This window comes from Amaranthus tricolor, chromosome 1 (genome assembly GCF_026212465.1).
Source record: "Amaranthus tricolor cultivar Red isolate AtriRed21 chromosome 1, ASM2621246v1, whole genome shotgun sequence".
In the NCBI taxonomy this organism is placed as follows: Eukaryota; Viridiplantae; Streptophyta; class Magnoliopsida; order Caryophyllales; family Amaranthaceae; genus Amaranthus; species Amaranthus tricolor.
In genome coordinates this window covers 44,532,462-44,549,143 of record NC_080047.1, presented here as the reverse complement: position 1 = coordinate 44,549,143, position 16,682 = coordinate 44,532,462, and the positions used below count along the sequence as shown (strand labels likewise).

At 30.2% G+C, this 16,682-nt stretch overlaps 2 protein-coding genes across 2 annotated transcripts; one reads left to right on the top strand and one right to left on the bottom strand.

Moving 5' to 3' along the window:
* Positions 1 to 744: 744 nt before the first annotated feature.
* LOC130823154 (endo-1,4-beta-xylanase 5-like) lies at positions 745 to 5,058 on the top strand. Its single transcript, XM_057687781.1, has 7 exons — positions 745 to 851; positions 1,205 to 1,251; positions 1,488 to 1,710; positions 2,319 to 2,485; positions 2,788 to 2,886; positions 3,220 to 4,029; positions 4,410 to 5,058. The coding sequence occupies exons 1-7, from the start codon at positions 803 to 805 to the stop codon at positions 4,776 to 4,778; spliced, it is 1,764 nt and encodes a 587-aa protein (XP_057543764.1). The 5' UTR covers positions 745 to 802; the 3' UTR covers positions 4,779 to 5,058.
* Positions 5,059 to 5,794: 736 nt separating this feature from the next.
* On the bottom strand, positions 5,795 to 12,871 carry LOC130826520 (endo-1,4-beta-xylanase 5-like). The gene is made up of 7 exons (XM_057692105.1): positions 12,533 to 12,871; positions 12,337 to 12,383; positions 11,426 to 11,648; positions 9,635 to 9,810; positions 8,933 to 9,031; positions 7,178 to 7,975; positions 5,795 to 6,200 (listed from the first exon to the last, which is right to left on the bottom strand). The coding sequence occupies exons 1-7, from the start codon at positions 12,594 to 12,596 to the stop codon at positions 5,844 to 5,846; spliced, it is 1,764 nt and encodes a 587-aa protein (XP_057548088.1). The 5' UTR covers positions 12,597 to 12,871; the 3' UTR covers positions 5,795 to 5,843.
* Between the last annotated feature and the right edge of the window lie 3,811 nt (positions 12,872 to 16,682).

Here is a 16,682-nt window from a genome sequence, read left to right as displayed (position 1 = left end):
GAATGCATTTACTTTCGATGCCAATTTTGGATCTGATACGCAATCAACTCAAAACCCAACCGGAAAAGTTGTGGGTTATAACCCTATAAATAGACGAGTAAACCAAAAATGACTTGTCTTGAAATTATATGAAAAATATGGGTTTTTTTTTGTTCCTTTTACTACAGTCCTACCTTACTCTTGAAGGTTTCAAACTACATATTTCTGTGATATTCATCTAGATGGTTCTTGTGTTCCTTTTACTGCTATCATGCTTGGCTGCCAAGACAACTTAATTAGCTTAAATTTGAAAAAGGGCTTTAGGTTCTTGAGTTAACTTAAATTGACATTTATTCACATATATTGATTGATTATACTTAATTCATTTTGCTGGAGTTGGATCCAAGCAAGTGTGCTACTCAAATCTCACCCAGATAAACTATTTCGATCTTACTTGAAATTGACTCGACTCATCGAACCAACCCATGATCAATGAACTCGAATATGACCCAACTCGAATTGATGTTGCTCTAAGCGAATATCTCATCGTCCAAATATGACCTCATATGAAAGGCTTGTTTGATTGATACTATACATTAGCAATGAGAGGTGTCCATTTTGTCACATCTTACATTTTGCTTGTAAGTTTTCAAAGAATTCTTCTATAGGCAATAAAATTTGGTGAAGTTTTTTTACCTTATAATCCAAATATTTATTCTTGCTTGTAATCCAAAGACTTACTTCTTTGTACATGCTATATTAAGATTCAAACATATGTAGAAAATTTGGTTCTTTTTTACATTGCATTGAACTCATTTATGAAATGAAGATCAGTTCCTACTTATGGCATGCATTCATTCTACTGTATTTAGGTCTTCTCTCTTTCGCTCGCCTTCAAACTCTTCACATTTTGCAGCAAATTAGCTCTAATACTGTCAAACGAACCAAATCAACCAAGAGCTTAAGCTGATGGCTGAGTCCCTAATTTGTTATATACTCTATCTATCGCCCCCTCGCACCCCCCCTCGCATGAGACTACAAGAGCCCTATAGGTTAAAAGAACCCGTGAGTCCGTGATATGAGTTTCTGATGCCATGTCAAAATGCGAACTTTTTAAATGTTATATCCTCAATCATCATGTAGCCTGTAAAGCTTCAATAAAACAACTCGTTAAATTATACGCACTTCTTACTGTTATTTATGAATCTTTGTTCAACTGATGCAGGGAACACCCTTCATGCTTTGACATATGACTATTCAGCAACGACGGAGGTACATAATAAACTGCAATAAAACGACTCATTTAAATTATACGCACTTCTTATCTATATAACGTTTCAGATAACATATGCTATCAAGGATCATTTGAATTCTGACCCCCTCAAATCCCACCTATATAGTAGCGACTTAATAGCATCGGAATGATGGAACCTTGTTGTAATACCATGTTTGCTTGTTATTTTTTTTCTGATACATACTTGGTTCATTTTTTACTGTCATTTTCGAAGTGTTTGGAAGAAGCTTGGAAGATTCCCTATGGTGGAGGGATTATACAAAATCCAGAATTTGAACATGGCAGTGAAGGATGGACTGTGTTTGGACATGGGAATATTGAAGAAAGAACAACAAAGAGTGGTAATAGATTCATCACAATCGTTAACAGAACTCAGCCTTATGATAGCCTAGCACAGAGAGTTCAGCTTCAAAAAGGAAAACTTTATGCTTTTTCAGGTAATTTTAATCTTTTTTCTTCCTCAACATCAACATTAACATTTAAGCAATCTTGTACTTTGTTGTGAATCATCATCAATGTCAAGGAACCAACTCAACCAAAAGCTTAAGCTGATGGTTGAGGCCCCAAGATATGTTATATACTCTAACACGCCCTTTTACACGAGAGCCCTTTGGGCTAGAAGTGTGGATGCATGCAGCACAGGCGGCCCTCATTATACCTGGCACATAATATTCCACTTTTAATGAGGGGTGGTTGAGATTTGAACCTGTGATCTCTTGTCACGTTGGCTTCTAAATCCATGTCAAGAAACCAACTCAACCAAAAGCTTAAGTTGATGGTTGAGGCCCCAGGAAATGTTAATTACTCTAACAATCAACAACGTCAAAGTCTTAATCCAAAAAATTGAAGTTAGCTCCAGTAGTCGTCCACATAAATCTTCTTCATTCATTTTGATATTCTAGCATCTTACTTATAAATCTAACTCCTTCATATCCTTTTTACTACTTCCCTACACAAGTTATTGGTCTTTCTCACCCTCTTTTAAGTTCTCTAGTTCCAACTTTCTATCTTTTTTGTCGGTTTACTAATACCCATCGTTGCACAGCCTGGATTCAAATAAGTGAAGGCAGTGAAGTAATATCTGTTATATTTAGAAGCCCTAGTGGTGAATATCTTCATGGAGGTACAGTAATAGCTGAGCAAGGGTGCTGGAGCATGCTTAAAGGTGGGATTGTTGCAACCTTTTCTGGTCCAGTTGATTTAACTTTTGAGGTAAGTTATGCATCACCTTTATTCTCAGCAATATTTTGTCCTCGATAGGGTCAAAGATTTTTTTTATTCTAAAGTTTCGAATTATAATAGGCTAATAATGAAACGATTCAGTACATTATGTGCACTTCTTATTTATGAGAAATTGAAAATGATGTTTTTTTTTTTATCAAGGTTCAATAAGGAATTACCTCGTTGGTATAAAAAGGGTTAAATTGTGTACATTCGACTCCTTAACCCAGCTAAGCGGGAGCCACTTAATGACATTGGTGTAATTGAATGTTGTTGAATTGTAATAAATGCAGACAAAGAACACAAATTCTGAAATCTGGGTTGATAATGTCTCTCTGCAACCTTTTACCAAGAAGCAATGGAGATCACACCAAGAAAATACCATTTCCAAGGTAAATTACATACTATACACCTATATCTATCAAATTTTTGGTCTAAATGAGTACATAACATATCTTGAGGCTACAACCATCAGCTTAAACTTTGGTTGAATTGATTCGTTAAAATGGTATCAGAGTCATCGTGACAAAAGGGTCACGTGTTCGAATCTTATCCATCCTCAGCCCCATGTACGAGGAAAACATGTATTACATCTACTCATCTTGCCCAAAGGGCTCTCATGTGAGGACGTGATAGAGTATATACCAAGACTATCAGTTCAAGCTTTTAGTTGAGCTGTTTTTTTCAGACTAAGACATTAATCTTTCAGACATTCATTCATGTAGGTAAGAAAGCATAAGGTGAAATTTCAAGTGACAAACCAAGAGAATACTTCAATATCAGGATCAAAAATAATCCTCAAGCAAATTAAACCAGGTTTTCCTGTAGGATGTGAAATAAACCTGAACATCCTAAACAACACCAAATACCAAAACTGGTTCACCTCCCGATTTTCTGTCGCTGCTTTTGGTAACGAGATGAAATGGTACTTCAACGAACAAACGCAAGGGCACGAAGACTACACTATACCTGATGCCATGCTAAAATTTTGTGAGCAAAACAACATCGATGTGCGAGGCCATAACATAGTATGGGACAATCCGATATACCAACCTACTTGGATTAACCGGGAAATCTCCCCTCGAGACTTGAATGAAACAGCCAAAAAAAGGACGGAATCTATTGTTTTAAGGTACAAAGGGAGATTGATTCATTGGGATGTAGTGAATGAAAACTTGCATTTCAGTTTTTATGAGGATAAACTTGGTGCAAATGCATCAGCAGAGTTTTATGCTAGGACTTACAAGCTTGATCAAACCCCGATTTTGTTCTTGAACGAGTATAACACGATTGAGTATAGTAAAGATGAAATGTCCATACCAGCAAAATATGCAAGAAAATTGAAGAACATAGTAGCATATTATAGGAACAGAAGTGGGAGTAATACAAGTTTGCCTATGGGAATAGGGTTGCAGTCAAGGTTTGGCCCTGGTCAGCCAAATTTTGCTTATATGAGAGCAGGAATGGACTACTTAGCTTCTATGGGATTCCCTCTTTGGCTTACTGAAGTCTTTGTTGATAAAGGGGACAATCAGGTAACATCATGAATTGATCATTTAATTTGCGCTTTTTATATACGTGTAATTGCATCATGTTCGTAACTATAGGACAATTGAAAACATCCATTTGTTATCACATGGAACGGAAAAAGCTAACAAAATTAAGAAAACAGGTCAAAATTTTCAAGTTCAGGCTACAGTAGTGTTGGTCTAGATTTTTCTAGTATTTTTGAGTTGGGTCATTTTCGGGCTACTGGTCAAATTTTGACATTGGTACAGTGACATGTTCTAAGGGTCATTTCTAGTCCGGTTTTTCGAGTCAATTTCAAGTTGGGTCAAAAATTAGCAGATGTGACTAGGCAGGGGTCATTTGACATTGGTATAATGAGATGTTCAAAATACATGAATTGATGCAGGAAGATTATTTGGAGGATGTTCTAAGGGAAGGATATGGACATCCTGCTGTTAAAGGAATAGTGATATGGCCCACTTCACCTTTCAGCAGTGACTGCAAAATGTGTTTAACAGATCAGAACTTCAGCAACACACCAAACGGGGATGTAATTGATAAGATTATCAAGGAGGTTTGGGCCCCAAAAACTCAAGAAATTATGGCTGATGGACAAGGCATTTTTGACGTACATTTGCCTCATGGGGATTATGAAGTTCATGTTATGCATTTTGCAACAAATTCTTACACAAAATTGAAATTTAAGGTGGATGAAAATTCAACCAACTTTGTGCATGTTCAAATTAATACATTGGCTCCTTACGATTGTATGTAAGTTAAATGTTGTTGAGCACGCGCCAGCCGATTGTATGTAAATTAAATGTTGTTGAGCACGCGCCAGCCGTGAATAATCCGCATTAGTATGATATTGTCCACTTTGGCTGAGCTTGATATTTGTTTTTGGGTACCTTTCCAAATGGTCTGAACTACATTACTAGTATGGAGTTGAATTGAACTGTTCTTATTTTTTCAACGTGGTGCATTCAACAAATTTGATTGTTATTAGAATATGGAAATATACCCCTTATAAGAAAATAATACCCCATTAGCGATATTTAATCTTTTGGTTAGCATTGATGAGCCGAAAAATGATATCCAAAGCACTTAACTTGCTCTTTTTATCGTTCTAAGTTCTAACTGTATGAATAAATTAAAAATATATTTGATTATGACTTATCAACCTATTAAAATCTAACATCAGATAAAGTAGCTTTTGACATGTTAATTTTTAGTTTATTCTACTATATGAATAATGGAAAAAAATATATTCAGTTAAAAATTTAATATATTGGGCTTGTTAGCTTCCGTAATTTACTAGCAAGATTCTCAAGACTACTTTTAGTTCATATCTTTTGTTAAGAAATGAACAAACTAGTTTTAAAAAAAACTAGAGAGATTATTATAGCCAATGTTACATAGATAAATTCCAACACGAGAAATAAAGAGCGTTAATTTAGCATTTTCAAAATCCAAAAACAAATTTAAACCAATAGAAGCCATATGATATTGTCCAAATATGTTGATCAAAACTTAAATCACAAATAAAGTCTTATATATCACAAAAGTAAAAAAAAAAATATAAACATAACAGTAAATGTACAATAATGAAAAAAAAGACAAAAAATGTTAATTTAGTGCTTTAAATCGTATTTTCTTACAGATTCAATACGAACAGTTTAAAACGCGATACAACGCAAAGTTTAGATACAATCATCATATAGAAAAAACACACAGTATATATATATATATATATATTATTGGTAATGCTTAATTTCTATTAATATTTCCTTATTTGGTAATTAACCTTTTATTAAGCAACAATAATCACATCATCTAGTCACTAATATGCATCAAGATGAAGATGCACTAAATGAGCTGAATTTTCAGTCACTTTCAGCTTAAATTTAGTAAATTTATTTGTTGTTGGATGCCTAACAATAACATCATAATCCCCAATAAGTAAAACTGATTCAGAAAATCCTTGTTCATTACTTGTAAATTTCAATGGTCTTGAGCTCCATAATTTTGCAATGAACTTGTCAACAGTATCACCAGTTTTTGTCTTTTTGAAGTCTTGTTGAATATCAACCAAACACATTTTACACTCTGTACTAAATGGTGAAGTGGGCCATATTACAATCCCTTCTACAGCTGGATGTGAATATCCTTCCCTTAGAACTTCCTCCAAATACTCTGCCTGCTTACAAGGGTCAATCGAAAACAATCTGTTTGTTAATTTTTTTATTAACAAGGATAAGATTACGTATATCTGACTCTTCTAAATCCGCCTTAGGTAGAAGTACGACAGACAAAGCTCTTGGAGAAAAATGACTTAAAACATGTAAATAGATCCAATTTTTATATATAATTGATAGAACTTGTTACTTAATACACGTTTTTATAATTGAAATAACATGTTTTTCAATTTGTATGTTAGAGAAACGGATTACATAGATTCTTAATATGAGGAAAATTTAAATTTTAATTATAAATTATAAATACGGGTTCATAAATCCTGGTCCCATTCTAAGAGGTGCCAAGAAGTCTAAATGACAGAAACCCATAAAAAAACAAAGGTCGAAGATAAAGGATTGAAATTACATCAATCGTAAATAAATCTTCCTTTTCACTTCTATATGCTTCATTTAATGCAGAGTTTAATATTCTTATGATCGAAATAACATTAAATGTCGTTTTTCAATTTGTATATGAGAGCCTATGGAGCAAAATGACTTAAAGTAGGAGGTAAATCATGTTCATCGTAAATAAATCTATCTTTTTATATGCTATATGCAACCTGCAACCTAATACATGTTTCCATGATCGAAATCACATTCATATGTAATTTCACCTAGGAACGCCAAAGTAGAAAGAACCAAACCGCATACATTCACACAAGAGGAAAAATCAAGCTCTAAAGACCTATATCTAAATCACTTAGAGCCCCTTGGGGTGGGGTCTATAAAGAGGCAAGAGGGGGCCAGTGTTCCGAACCCATCCAAAAATTTAGAAAAACGACGCTTTAATATTAATAATTAGGGGCCTCTAATAGATTAATAGTACATTTATTAATTAGGGGCTCATATAATATTCTGCCTCGAACCTCTCAAATCTCAGGGTGGGTCCTAAACCCGCTAAAAAGTCAAAAACAAGAGAAAAAAAAGATAACATTACCTGATTAACTCCTTTATCAACAAACACTTCAGTAAGCCAAACAGAGAATCCCATTGAAGCTAAGTAATCAATTGCTGCTCTCATATAAGCAAAATTAGGCTGATCATGACCAAACCTTGATTCTAACCCTACTCCCAAAGGTAACATTTCTCTATTATATGCACCAATTTTCTTCAATTTTCTAGCATATCTTGCAGGCATTGATTCGATATCTTCACTAACCTCTATAGTATTATACTCATTCATGAACAAAATCGGCTTTTGATCAAGCTCATGTACTCTAGAAAAAATCTCATATGTTGCATTTCGACCAAGTTTTTCTTCATAGAACTTAAAATGTAAGTTTTCATTCATAACATCCCAATGAATTAGTCTCCCTTTATACCTTAAAACAATCGATTTTAGCCTCTTTTCAACGAGTTTTCTAAGCCTTTTCGGGCTTATTCTAGGGTCTAACCACTCGGGTTGGTACTTTGGATCGTCCCAGAATATGTTATGTCCTCTAACATCGATTTGATTTTGTTCACAAAGTTGTAACATGGCATCAGGAATTGTGTAGTTTTCATGTCCTTGTAGTTTTTCTTCAGTGAAATACCATTTCATTTCATTGCCAAAGGCTGTGACTGAAAATTTTGATGCTAGAAACCATTCTTTGTATTTTGTGATGTTTAGGATGTAGGAGTTTATTTCACATCCTATAGGAAAACCTGCCTTTATTTGCCTTAGACTGATTTTTGCTCCTTGTAGTGTTGTATTGTCTTGATTTGTCACTTGGAATTTCACCTTGTGTTTTCTTACCTACATCAAATATGAGAGTAGTTATTAGTTAGGAAGTTGGTTAATACAGTGTATATTATATTTTCGAGCCTTGATTATCATTTAATTAGATGTTTTTAGTTGAATTAAAATCTTTGCACGAAATCAGGTTTTAACATGTCAAAAAAAGTCATTTATGAGAATAATTTGTGTTACATGCATCTATAACACATTTATCTTAAATAATCGACTTTTATAATTCTTATTAGGATGCGTGAATTTTAATGGAAGTCATTATGAGCATAAGTGCATTAAACCCCAAATAATATAATAGTCACAAATGTTATTATAGGAAGACTATTGTACTTCCTTTAAATAGACGCGGAATTTATGTCGTGCTAGATTTTCGTAGGCAGTGCTAAAGTGGCCACATGCTTGACGTGTCGAAAACAGGCCGCAAACAGTAATGTGTTATGCAGTGCTAAATGATGGCTCGTAATACGGTATATGAGATGAGGTACACATATTTCATAAGCTAATAAGATATTTACATTACAATAAAATTGACTTTTCACGATTTAGGATATAGTGATAAAATAAATATCGCTGATTTATATTTGTAGTGTAATAATTATTGATTTTATCTTTAAGTTTCACTATAAATTGATTTAGTGATACTTTATTTGACCTTTAGTAACATATGTAATTGCTACAATAGTCTATAATGACGAGAAATATCACTAGATCCTATGTCGTAAAAAGTTTTAGTGTGATTTTTTTTTAATGTCATAAATCCACTATATATACCATTAGAAATTTAAAATTGTGATATTTAAATTAAAAATCGCTAAATATATTACACTAAAAGTATGTTATGTTGTAGTGATACCATTCCAAAATCATATGCCTTCGTGATTATCTTTATCGATACCTTTTTATCTAATTATAATACAAAACAATAATTTAAAACTCAAAAGTAAGCAACATTTGTGAGTTTACCTTATTAATGGTGTGTTCTTGGTGGAGTGTCCATTGCTTCTTAGTAAAGGGTTGTAACGAGACATTGTCTACCCAAACTTCTACAGATGTGTTATTCGTCTGCATTTAAAAGGATCATGAACTTACATAAAAGAAATTATTTTTATTTTTATTCGGTCCTATCAAATTTGACCCATTATAAATTTTGGTCATGATCCATATTTTTTCTGTAATTTTCATCTATAAATTTAACATATATTTTCGTCTCATCCACCTATTTCTCTAATTACCTATACTATATTTTTTTTGTCTTTTTTTCTTGATTTTTCTATCATATACCGATAGGGAAATATTTTGAAGGCTCTATTTATTTTATGGCAATGTCTTTTAAAATGGGGTCCTTCATTATATTAAATGATAAATGTTTTTCACTTTAAAAAGAATAATTCAACACAAAATATATTGTAATATTATATTATTTCAAATATAAAAAAGATTTACAAACAAATCACTTAAAAAGTGTTGCTCAAAACTAGACTTAAATTGTATCATTTGATATTTAAGGCTCCTTATATGGGGGTCGTTCTAGACAGTCGGCTACCCAGAATCCCCCAATAACGGTCATGTATACCGGTGAGGTAAATTTGGTGGAAGAAAAAAAATATATCCTATAAAAATATATGATTGGTAGAAAGGTAGTAACCATGATGTAACAAAATTTACCTCAAAAGTGATATCAACAGGGCCAGAAAAATTAGCAACAATACCACCTTTAAGCATGCTCCAACATCCATGCTTAGCTATTACTGTACCTCCATGAAGATATTCCTGTCCATAAGCTGGACGTCGTCTAAATCTAACACTAATTACTTCTCTGCCTTCATTTAATTGAATCCATGCTGTAATTTTTACATTTAATTAAGCACATTCATTAAAACTTTAATAGCTTAGAAATATATAGATTAAGAGTTAAATGATGTAAGGATATAAATATATATTCTCTATCTCTCATTGAATTTACAACGGTCTATATGCCATGTTAGAGTTTATCGGGAGAAATGTAGCAAATTTAAGATGAAAAAATAAGTATCAAACTTTATAGTAAGAATGAGAGTCTAGTTGTAGTGTTGTACCAATTAAGCTTACAATCTTCAAGTTAAAACCTATACATTTTTTTTATTTTAGGAAAAATTATCGTGAATAATACAAATTTTAATTAATTTTTTTATATTAATAAAAAATTTTAATTAACCATGAATAATATCAATTAAGACGTTTTTGCCTAGAATATACTCCCTTCGTTCTTTTAAGTTCTTCCACCTTACTATAACGGGTAGTTTCATAAGTTCTTCCACTTTAGAATACTTTATATTTTTAGAAAGTTTTTATCTTACTTTTACCCCTTAAAACCCCTCTTTTTTTCTTTTAATGTACCCCTTTTCTTTTATTTATAATTATTTTCTCTCTCATATTTCCAGTACAATCATTACTTCACACTACTATTTAATTAAAATAATACTCACTACAACCTCATACTTCCAATACAATCATTACTTCTCACTACTATTTAATTAAAATAATACCCACTACAACCCAAAGATTCTATCTTCCTTAATATGTGTAAAAAACCCAAAGTGGAAGATCAAAAAAGTTTGGAGGGACTACCAGTTTTTGTTTATAGTATGAAATTTTACAATAAAACATAAGTAAATTAATGGTTAAACAAAAGTTGGTATTATTCTCAAAAAACATCCCCTAAGTTGGTATTATTCATAGTTAAACAAAAGTAATATAATTGTAGGAAAACTAGTAAAAGTTTGTATTATTTACGATAATTTTTCTTAAATTTTATAATTTGGATTGATATTTCACTATTGTGACTTGAAAATCTTTTTGGATAATATTATGAGAAACATGGTATTTTAAAAGTGTAATTATTGATTGCAAGATATCTTAGAAAGTCTAGCTTTTATCCTAATTTTTGAGATATGGTGTAGAATTTGACTCATTCTTCATTCATTACATTTTATAAAATTAAACATTTATATAATCTTTTGAAAGAAAATAATATATACAACTCTTAAAAATGTAAATTAGAATTGAATTTATTTTTTAAAATACAATTATTTATGATTTCAATACAAATCAAACAAATTAAATAATAACTTAATACATAGATTATCTCATAGATTTTGCTATAATTTTATTTTTGGTCATAAATTACACTTTTATCCAAACAGTTAAATTATATTTTCATCACATTCGCACATTTTATTCACTTTTTTGTATATTACACTTTTTACATATTTACTTTTACTATTTTTCCTTGATTATCTCATCTTTTATCCTCGTAACAAATACTAAGGGCACAGAGAGTTTTTCATAAATAGTTTTAAAGTTTAAAATATTATTAAACTTTAATATTTATGTTGAAGGGAAAATAAAGCTTATATTTATATATATACACTATTTTGTCCAATAGCAAATTGAAAAGGATAAAAATATAAATATTACCCGCAAATGCATAAAGCTTTCCTTCTTCAAGTAGAACTCTTTGGGAAATGCTATCAGATGGTAGTGTTCTATTGAGAGCTGCAATAAATTTATTCCCATTTTTGAATGTTCTTGCTTCAATTTTCCCTAATCCAAATGGTTTCCATCCTTCAACACCATTGTTGAAGTTTGGATTATGTATGATACCTCCACCATATTGAGCATCCCAAGCTTCCATCAAACACTTCAAAATAACACACATCATCATCACTGTACACAGTGTATTCCGCCCATAAAAATAAAACAACACACAAATTAACCGAAACAAAATATAATACTACAAGATAAACCATATGCAAATTATAGTATGTTATTTTAATTCGCAAAATTTTACGATTAAAGTCAACCACTACAAAATGAACAATTAATTTTTCTGACTAATTATGAAATAAATACATGTAAAGATAAAATTCAAAAGGCAAATAACTATAAAAATAATTTATATTTAACACAAATTAACAATAATTTCTAAATAATTTACATTTTATAACATACTATCATAAAGTTTTGTTTATCATCAAATGTTTTGTAAAATTGTACATAGCATGAGTCTTTTGGTTGTACAAATGAGATATTATGAAAATTACAATATTAAGTAGATTAGAGCTAGAGATTTTAAATTTTCATAGACAAATAATCACACAGGTATAAACATCAGAATTATTGGTTGATCGAACGGTAAAATATTTTACTTTTTATTCTTATGATAGAGGTTTGGATTCTAACAGCCTATAATACGAATATCAATTTGAACTCTCACTATAAGATAAGAGATTTCCTTATCTCGAAATTAAATAAAAATTAAAATGCCTTGTTTAATGGCTATTATTGATCAAAATGTTAGAAATTTGAAAAAGTTTAGTTAATTTTACCTTTGTAGTTGCTCTATAGTCATATGTCAAAGCTTCAATGGCATCCTCTGCATCAAAATGAAACAAACAATTTTAACACAACACCACATTCACAAACTATACAAAATCAACCATGGCAGTTCAAATCCGACTTAAAACTAACTCGAAAACTACAACATGTATGAAATAAAAATACGTAAATTAAATTAATTATCACCATTGATGAAGAAGAAGAAGAACAGAAAGAATGAATGCCATGATGATATATCAGTAAACTTCATTTCTTGTAGGTTTGATATTGAAAGAGAGTAAATTCAACCTAGGAACTGCATTTTTTGAGGTTATTTCAATCTTTTATACCTCACTCAGTCATTTTCATTGCATGATTCTTTTTTTAGGGTTTTTCTAGGATTTTTCTCGAGCCGATAGACTCTTTTATTGCATACTGCTTTATAAATATGAATTGCCGTTTTTCTTCTTTCCCAAGACTTTGATCCGAAATATATTGAATATGTTAGAAAAAATATCAATGAGTAACAATATAGAGAATTATGGATTACAATAAGTGAAGTGATTTTGAGGTAAAAGAGACAAACACTTCACCAAACTATATGTCCCACACAAGAAATTATTTGAAAAATTGAAAGCAATAAACGGTAGATCATGTGACTAAAAGGACATATTTCATTGGTTTTATTCTCAAAATTTTCTTGTCTTATTTTGGAAATTAATTAATAGTCTCTTTATTCTGATCAAATGTTTTATTTGATTTAGTTATTTTTTATTTGTATTTTATTCTTAATTTTATAGGTCAAAGAAAAGATTGGTATTAAAGATTTGACTTTTATCACTTTTACTTTTAATAGTTTCACATTTGCGTTATCCTTTAAAGGTTCCACTGTTATATTTTCGTTTTTAAAGGTGTTTCGGTTTATCTGACCTATAATAAATGGATGTCAATTTTTAAAATAATACTTTCTAATTTCTTTTTTGACTTTTGTTAAATTTGTGATATCCAAAGTTAAGGGTTAAAAAGGATTGATAAATTACTCATATCAAAATGTGCATCTTCATTTGAAGAGAGACCAAAACGTTAAAGCGCGCTGAAAAAAATTGCATTGGTTTGTGGGGCCAGTTTACAACGTCTATGGGTAGTCACCGGCAGTCCAATGGGGTTCAGGTGTTATAGGCACAGGTTGAACGTCCTTTAGAATAAATTTTTCTAATTAAACACAATAAAGTGAGAACTTGTTTGATTTGTCTCCGTGTAAATTTTATTAATATCAACTTTTTAATTTTCAATTAAACACAACTAGTGATATTTAGGATTATAATAATGCATCGACAAATTTGCAAAACCAAATATAAGATATTTGATTAAAATAGGAAAGAGTAAGCCCTCATTATTAGAGTCAAAGGAAAATTCTCAACTACTAAATAATGCATCTATACAATATATTCTCTCTTTTCAGTTAATATTAGATCAATTTTTCATACTTTCCTTAAAAGTTACTCCCTATATTTCTGTTTGATTCAATTCCAATAGAACGGAGGGAATTTATCCTCTTGTTTCTAAATATTTCACCATTTTAACTTACTAGTATATACTCCCTTCTATTCACCTTAAGAGTCCTATTTGACTTTTCACGGATTTTAAGGAGAGTCAAAAGTGGGACTTTAAGGGTAGGAAAGAGAGCGATATTATGGGTTTTTAATATAAGGGAGGAAAATTAGTATGAGTAATAGAGAGTATAATTGAAAATAGGATAAAGCTACTAAGGGTATAAAAGTCAAAAACCCATACCAAAAATGGAAATAGGACAATTAAGGTAACTTGACCATAAAGGGAAATAGGACACATAAGCTGAATAGGAGGGAGTACAATTTTTTATTTTTCATGTGAAAAGTAAATAGGTCAAAATGGGTGACATATAATAGCACAAGAAAAGATTTTGGAAACTGATGGTGTTCTTGTGTTTTTGGTTATATCATGTGGTGGGCAAATTTTTTTTTTTTTTTTTTTTTTTGCATGATAACTTTAAGTTTAACTTCTTTACTGATAGACAAAATGTTAAGATTTTAAAATTTATGTATTATTATCCATTGTAGAGGTTTTTTTTATAAAAACAAATAATACAATTACCCTTAAGGAGCACATTTTTCAAAAAATATATTTAAAATGAGTGCCTAACTTTAACTTAGCCTTTTTATTCCAAATTCCAGAAAGATTTTTATACCATATCCGTGTTTTAAGATATCTTACTTTTATTTAGTATTTTGTCCCGATTTAATAATAGTGCATTGGTATTTTCATTGAAACTATAATATATAAATTGAGTAATTTTAGGTAAATGGTCAGGTATAATTATTTATTTATTTAATTCAACCCATTAAAAAATGCTAGAATTTCACAATACCAGGAATAATTTGAAATTTTGTCACATGATGATGATCCATACAGCGTATCATATAATTGAACAATTTTTAATTAAATTACATGGCAATTACAATTTTTTTTAATTGCTAAAATCAATGTGTATGGGATCTTGCTTTGTCTATTGTGATTTCTATTTGAGTAATTTGTACATAATTGTATTTATGTTAATTAATTAAATCCAAGATCCTTACATTGTGGTAGTGGAGACTGGAGAATTTGATTTTGCTTCAATAATTATTTTTTAAAGAATACAAGTATGAATGTTAACTATTAAGAAATATGCATTATTAATTGATGACAATTATAATTTGGGCTAGAAATGAGAAAATAAGCCGACTATTAAGGCGCATAGTAGTTTAAGTAGTTTCAGAGATTTGATAGGGCTAAAACACAATTTAAAAAGCATATCATTGTTTAGTAAAATAGAGGTTTTTTTTTTAGCATTTAGTGATGCAAATAGTTGTTTTAAGAACATGATAATTTGTAGCTTTCTCAAATTAAAAGTAGCATTTTAAGATATATATACATATTTTTTTAAATAAATTATATTCAACAGTTATCAACTTATCATAACATCTATTTTTACCAAAAATATTAATAATTTATATTATTATATGGTTAAATTTCTAACAACCAAAATTATTTAGCTGCAAGTTACTGATATCTAACAACTACTTAAACATATAACGGTACGGGTTACTGCTCCAGTTTATAATATGGTATACTCTCTTCTTTTTTTCTGTTGTGAGACATTTCATATGCGGGAAACAACAGACACTTTAACACTTCCTCATATATGAGTGTCCTTAAAATTTATCGACCAAAAGGGTTAAAACCTGATTAAGAATGAATATTCAATTAAAGCCCCTTAGCCAATAATTTAAATCAATATCTAGTTATAAAGATCCAACAACAGTTCAGACTCTAATATTATACCGAGAAATTAAAGCCCTTGCAAATTATTTCTCTTATAAAAGTATATATACAGACGGAATGACAATTGTCACAAATAGGAAAAAGTTAATTATATTTTAATTATTTTTCATCCCGCTCATTTAACATTGATTTGATGTTTTAGTTTGTCCTAGTTATTTAGCATTATTTTTGTTTTTAGATAATAATTTATTTTCTTTTAATGTCACGTTTTAAATCTCTTTTAAATTAATTTTATTTGCTTAATTTATTTTATCTTTTCATTTACTAAAAAAAAGTGAGTTTTAATTGATAATTATAAAATAGTAAATAAGCTCAGCTTATTAAACAACATTGGGTGAATTACATTCGAGCTATAACCTCCTAACAATCTCCATGTTAGTGGGTTGTATTGTCATAATATTATCATGTTAGGAGAAAGAGAAACGCAATATAATTATTTGTTTTTGTTGATTATTTTCTATAAAAAGAGAAGATTAATAGCAAAAAATCCCAACTACATCCTTAATTTTGGATTGATTTCTGATTACCTTCATAATTAATTATTATAATTATTATTTCATCAAAAAAATTACTATTATTATTAATTTATTATTATAATGGATTGTAAACTTGTAGTCCCATATTATCTATTTATAAAACGTAAAGGTTCCTTTAAATAAAGTAAAAGTAGTTGATAATGGTATATGAAAGAGAAAATCATGTTCAGAAATTGATGTTCATCTATACTTCCTCCATTGCTTAATACTCGCTATATTTTTTATTTTTGGCAATTTTATATTACTTGCTATATTTTCGTTTTTAGTAATAAAACAATCATTTAAAGTTCTACCTACCCCTATTTTTATCCTACTCTATACTCTATACTCTATAATAAAATATTATACTATACTCTATAAAGTAACCTAACAACCTATTTTTCCTTTTTCTTTTTTAATTAACAATAATAGGTCAATCACTTTTCTTAATACTCGTGCCCATGCAAATGTAGCGAGTA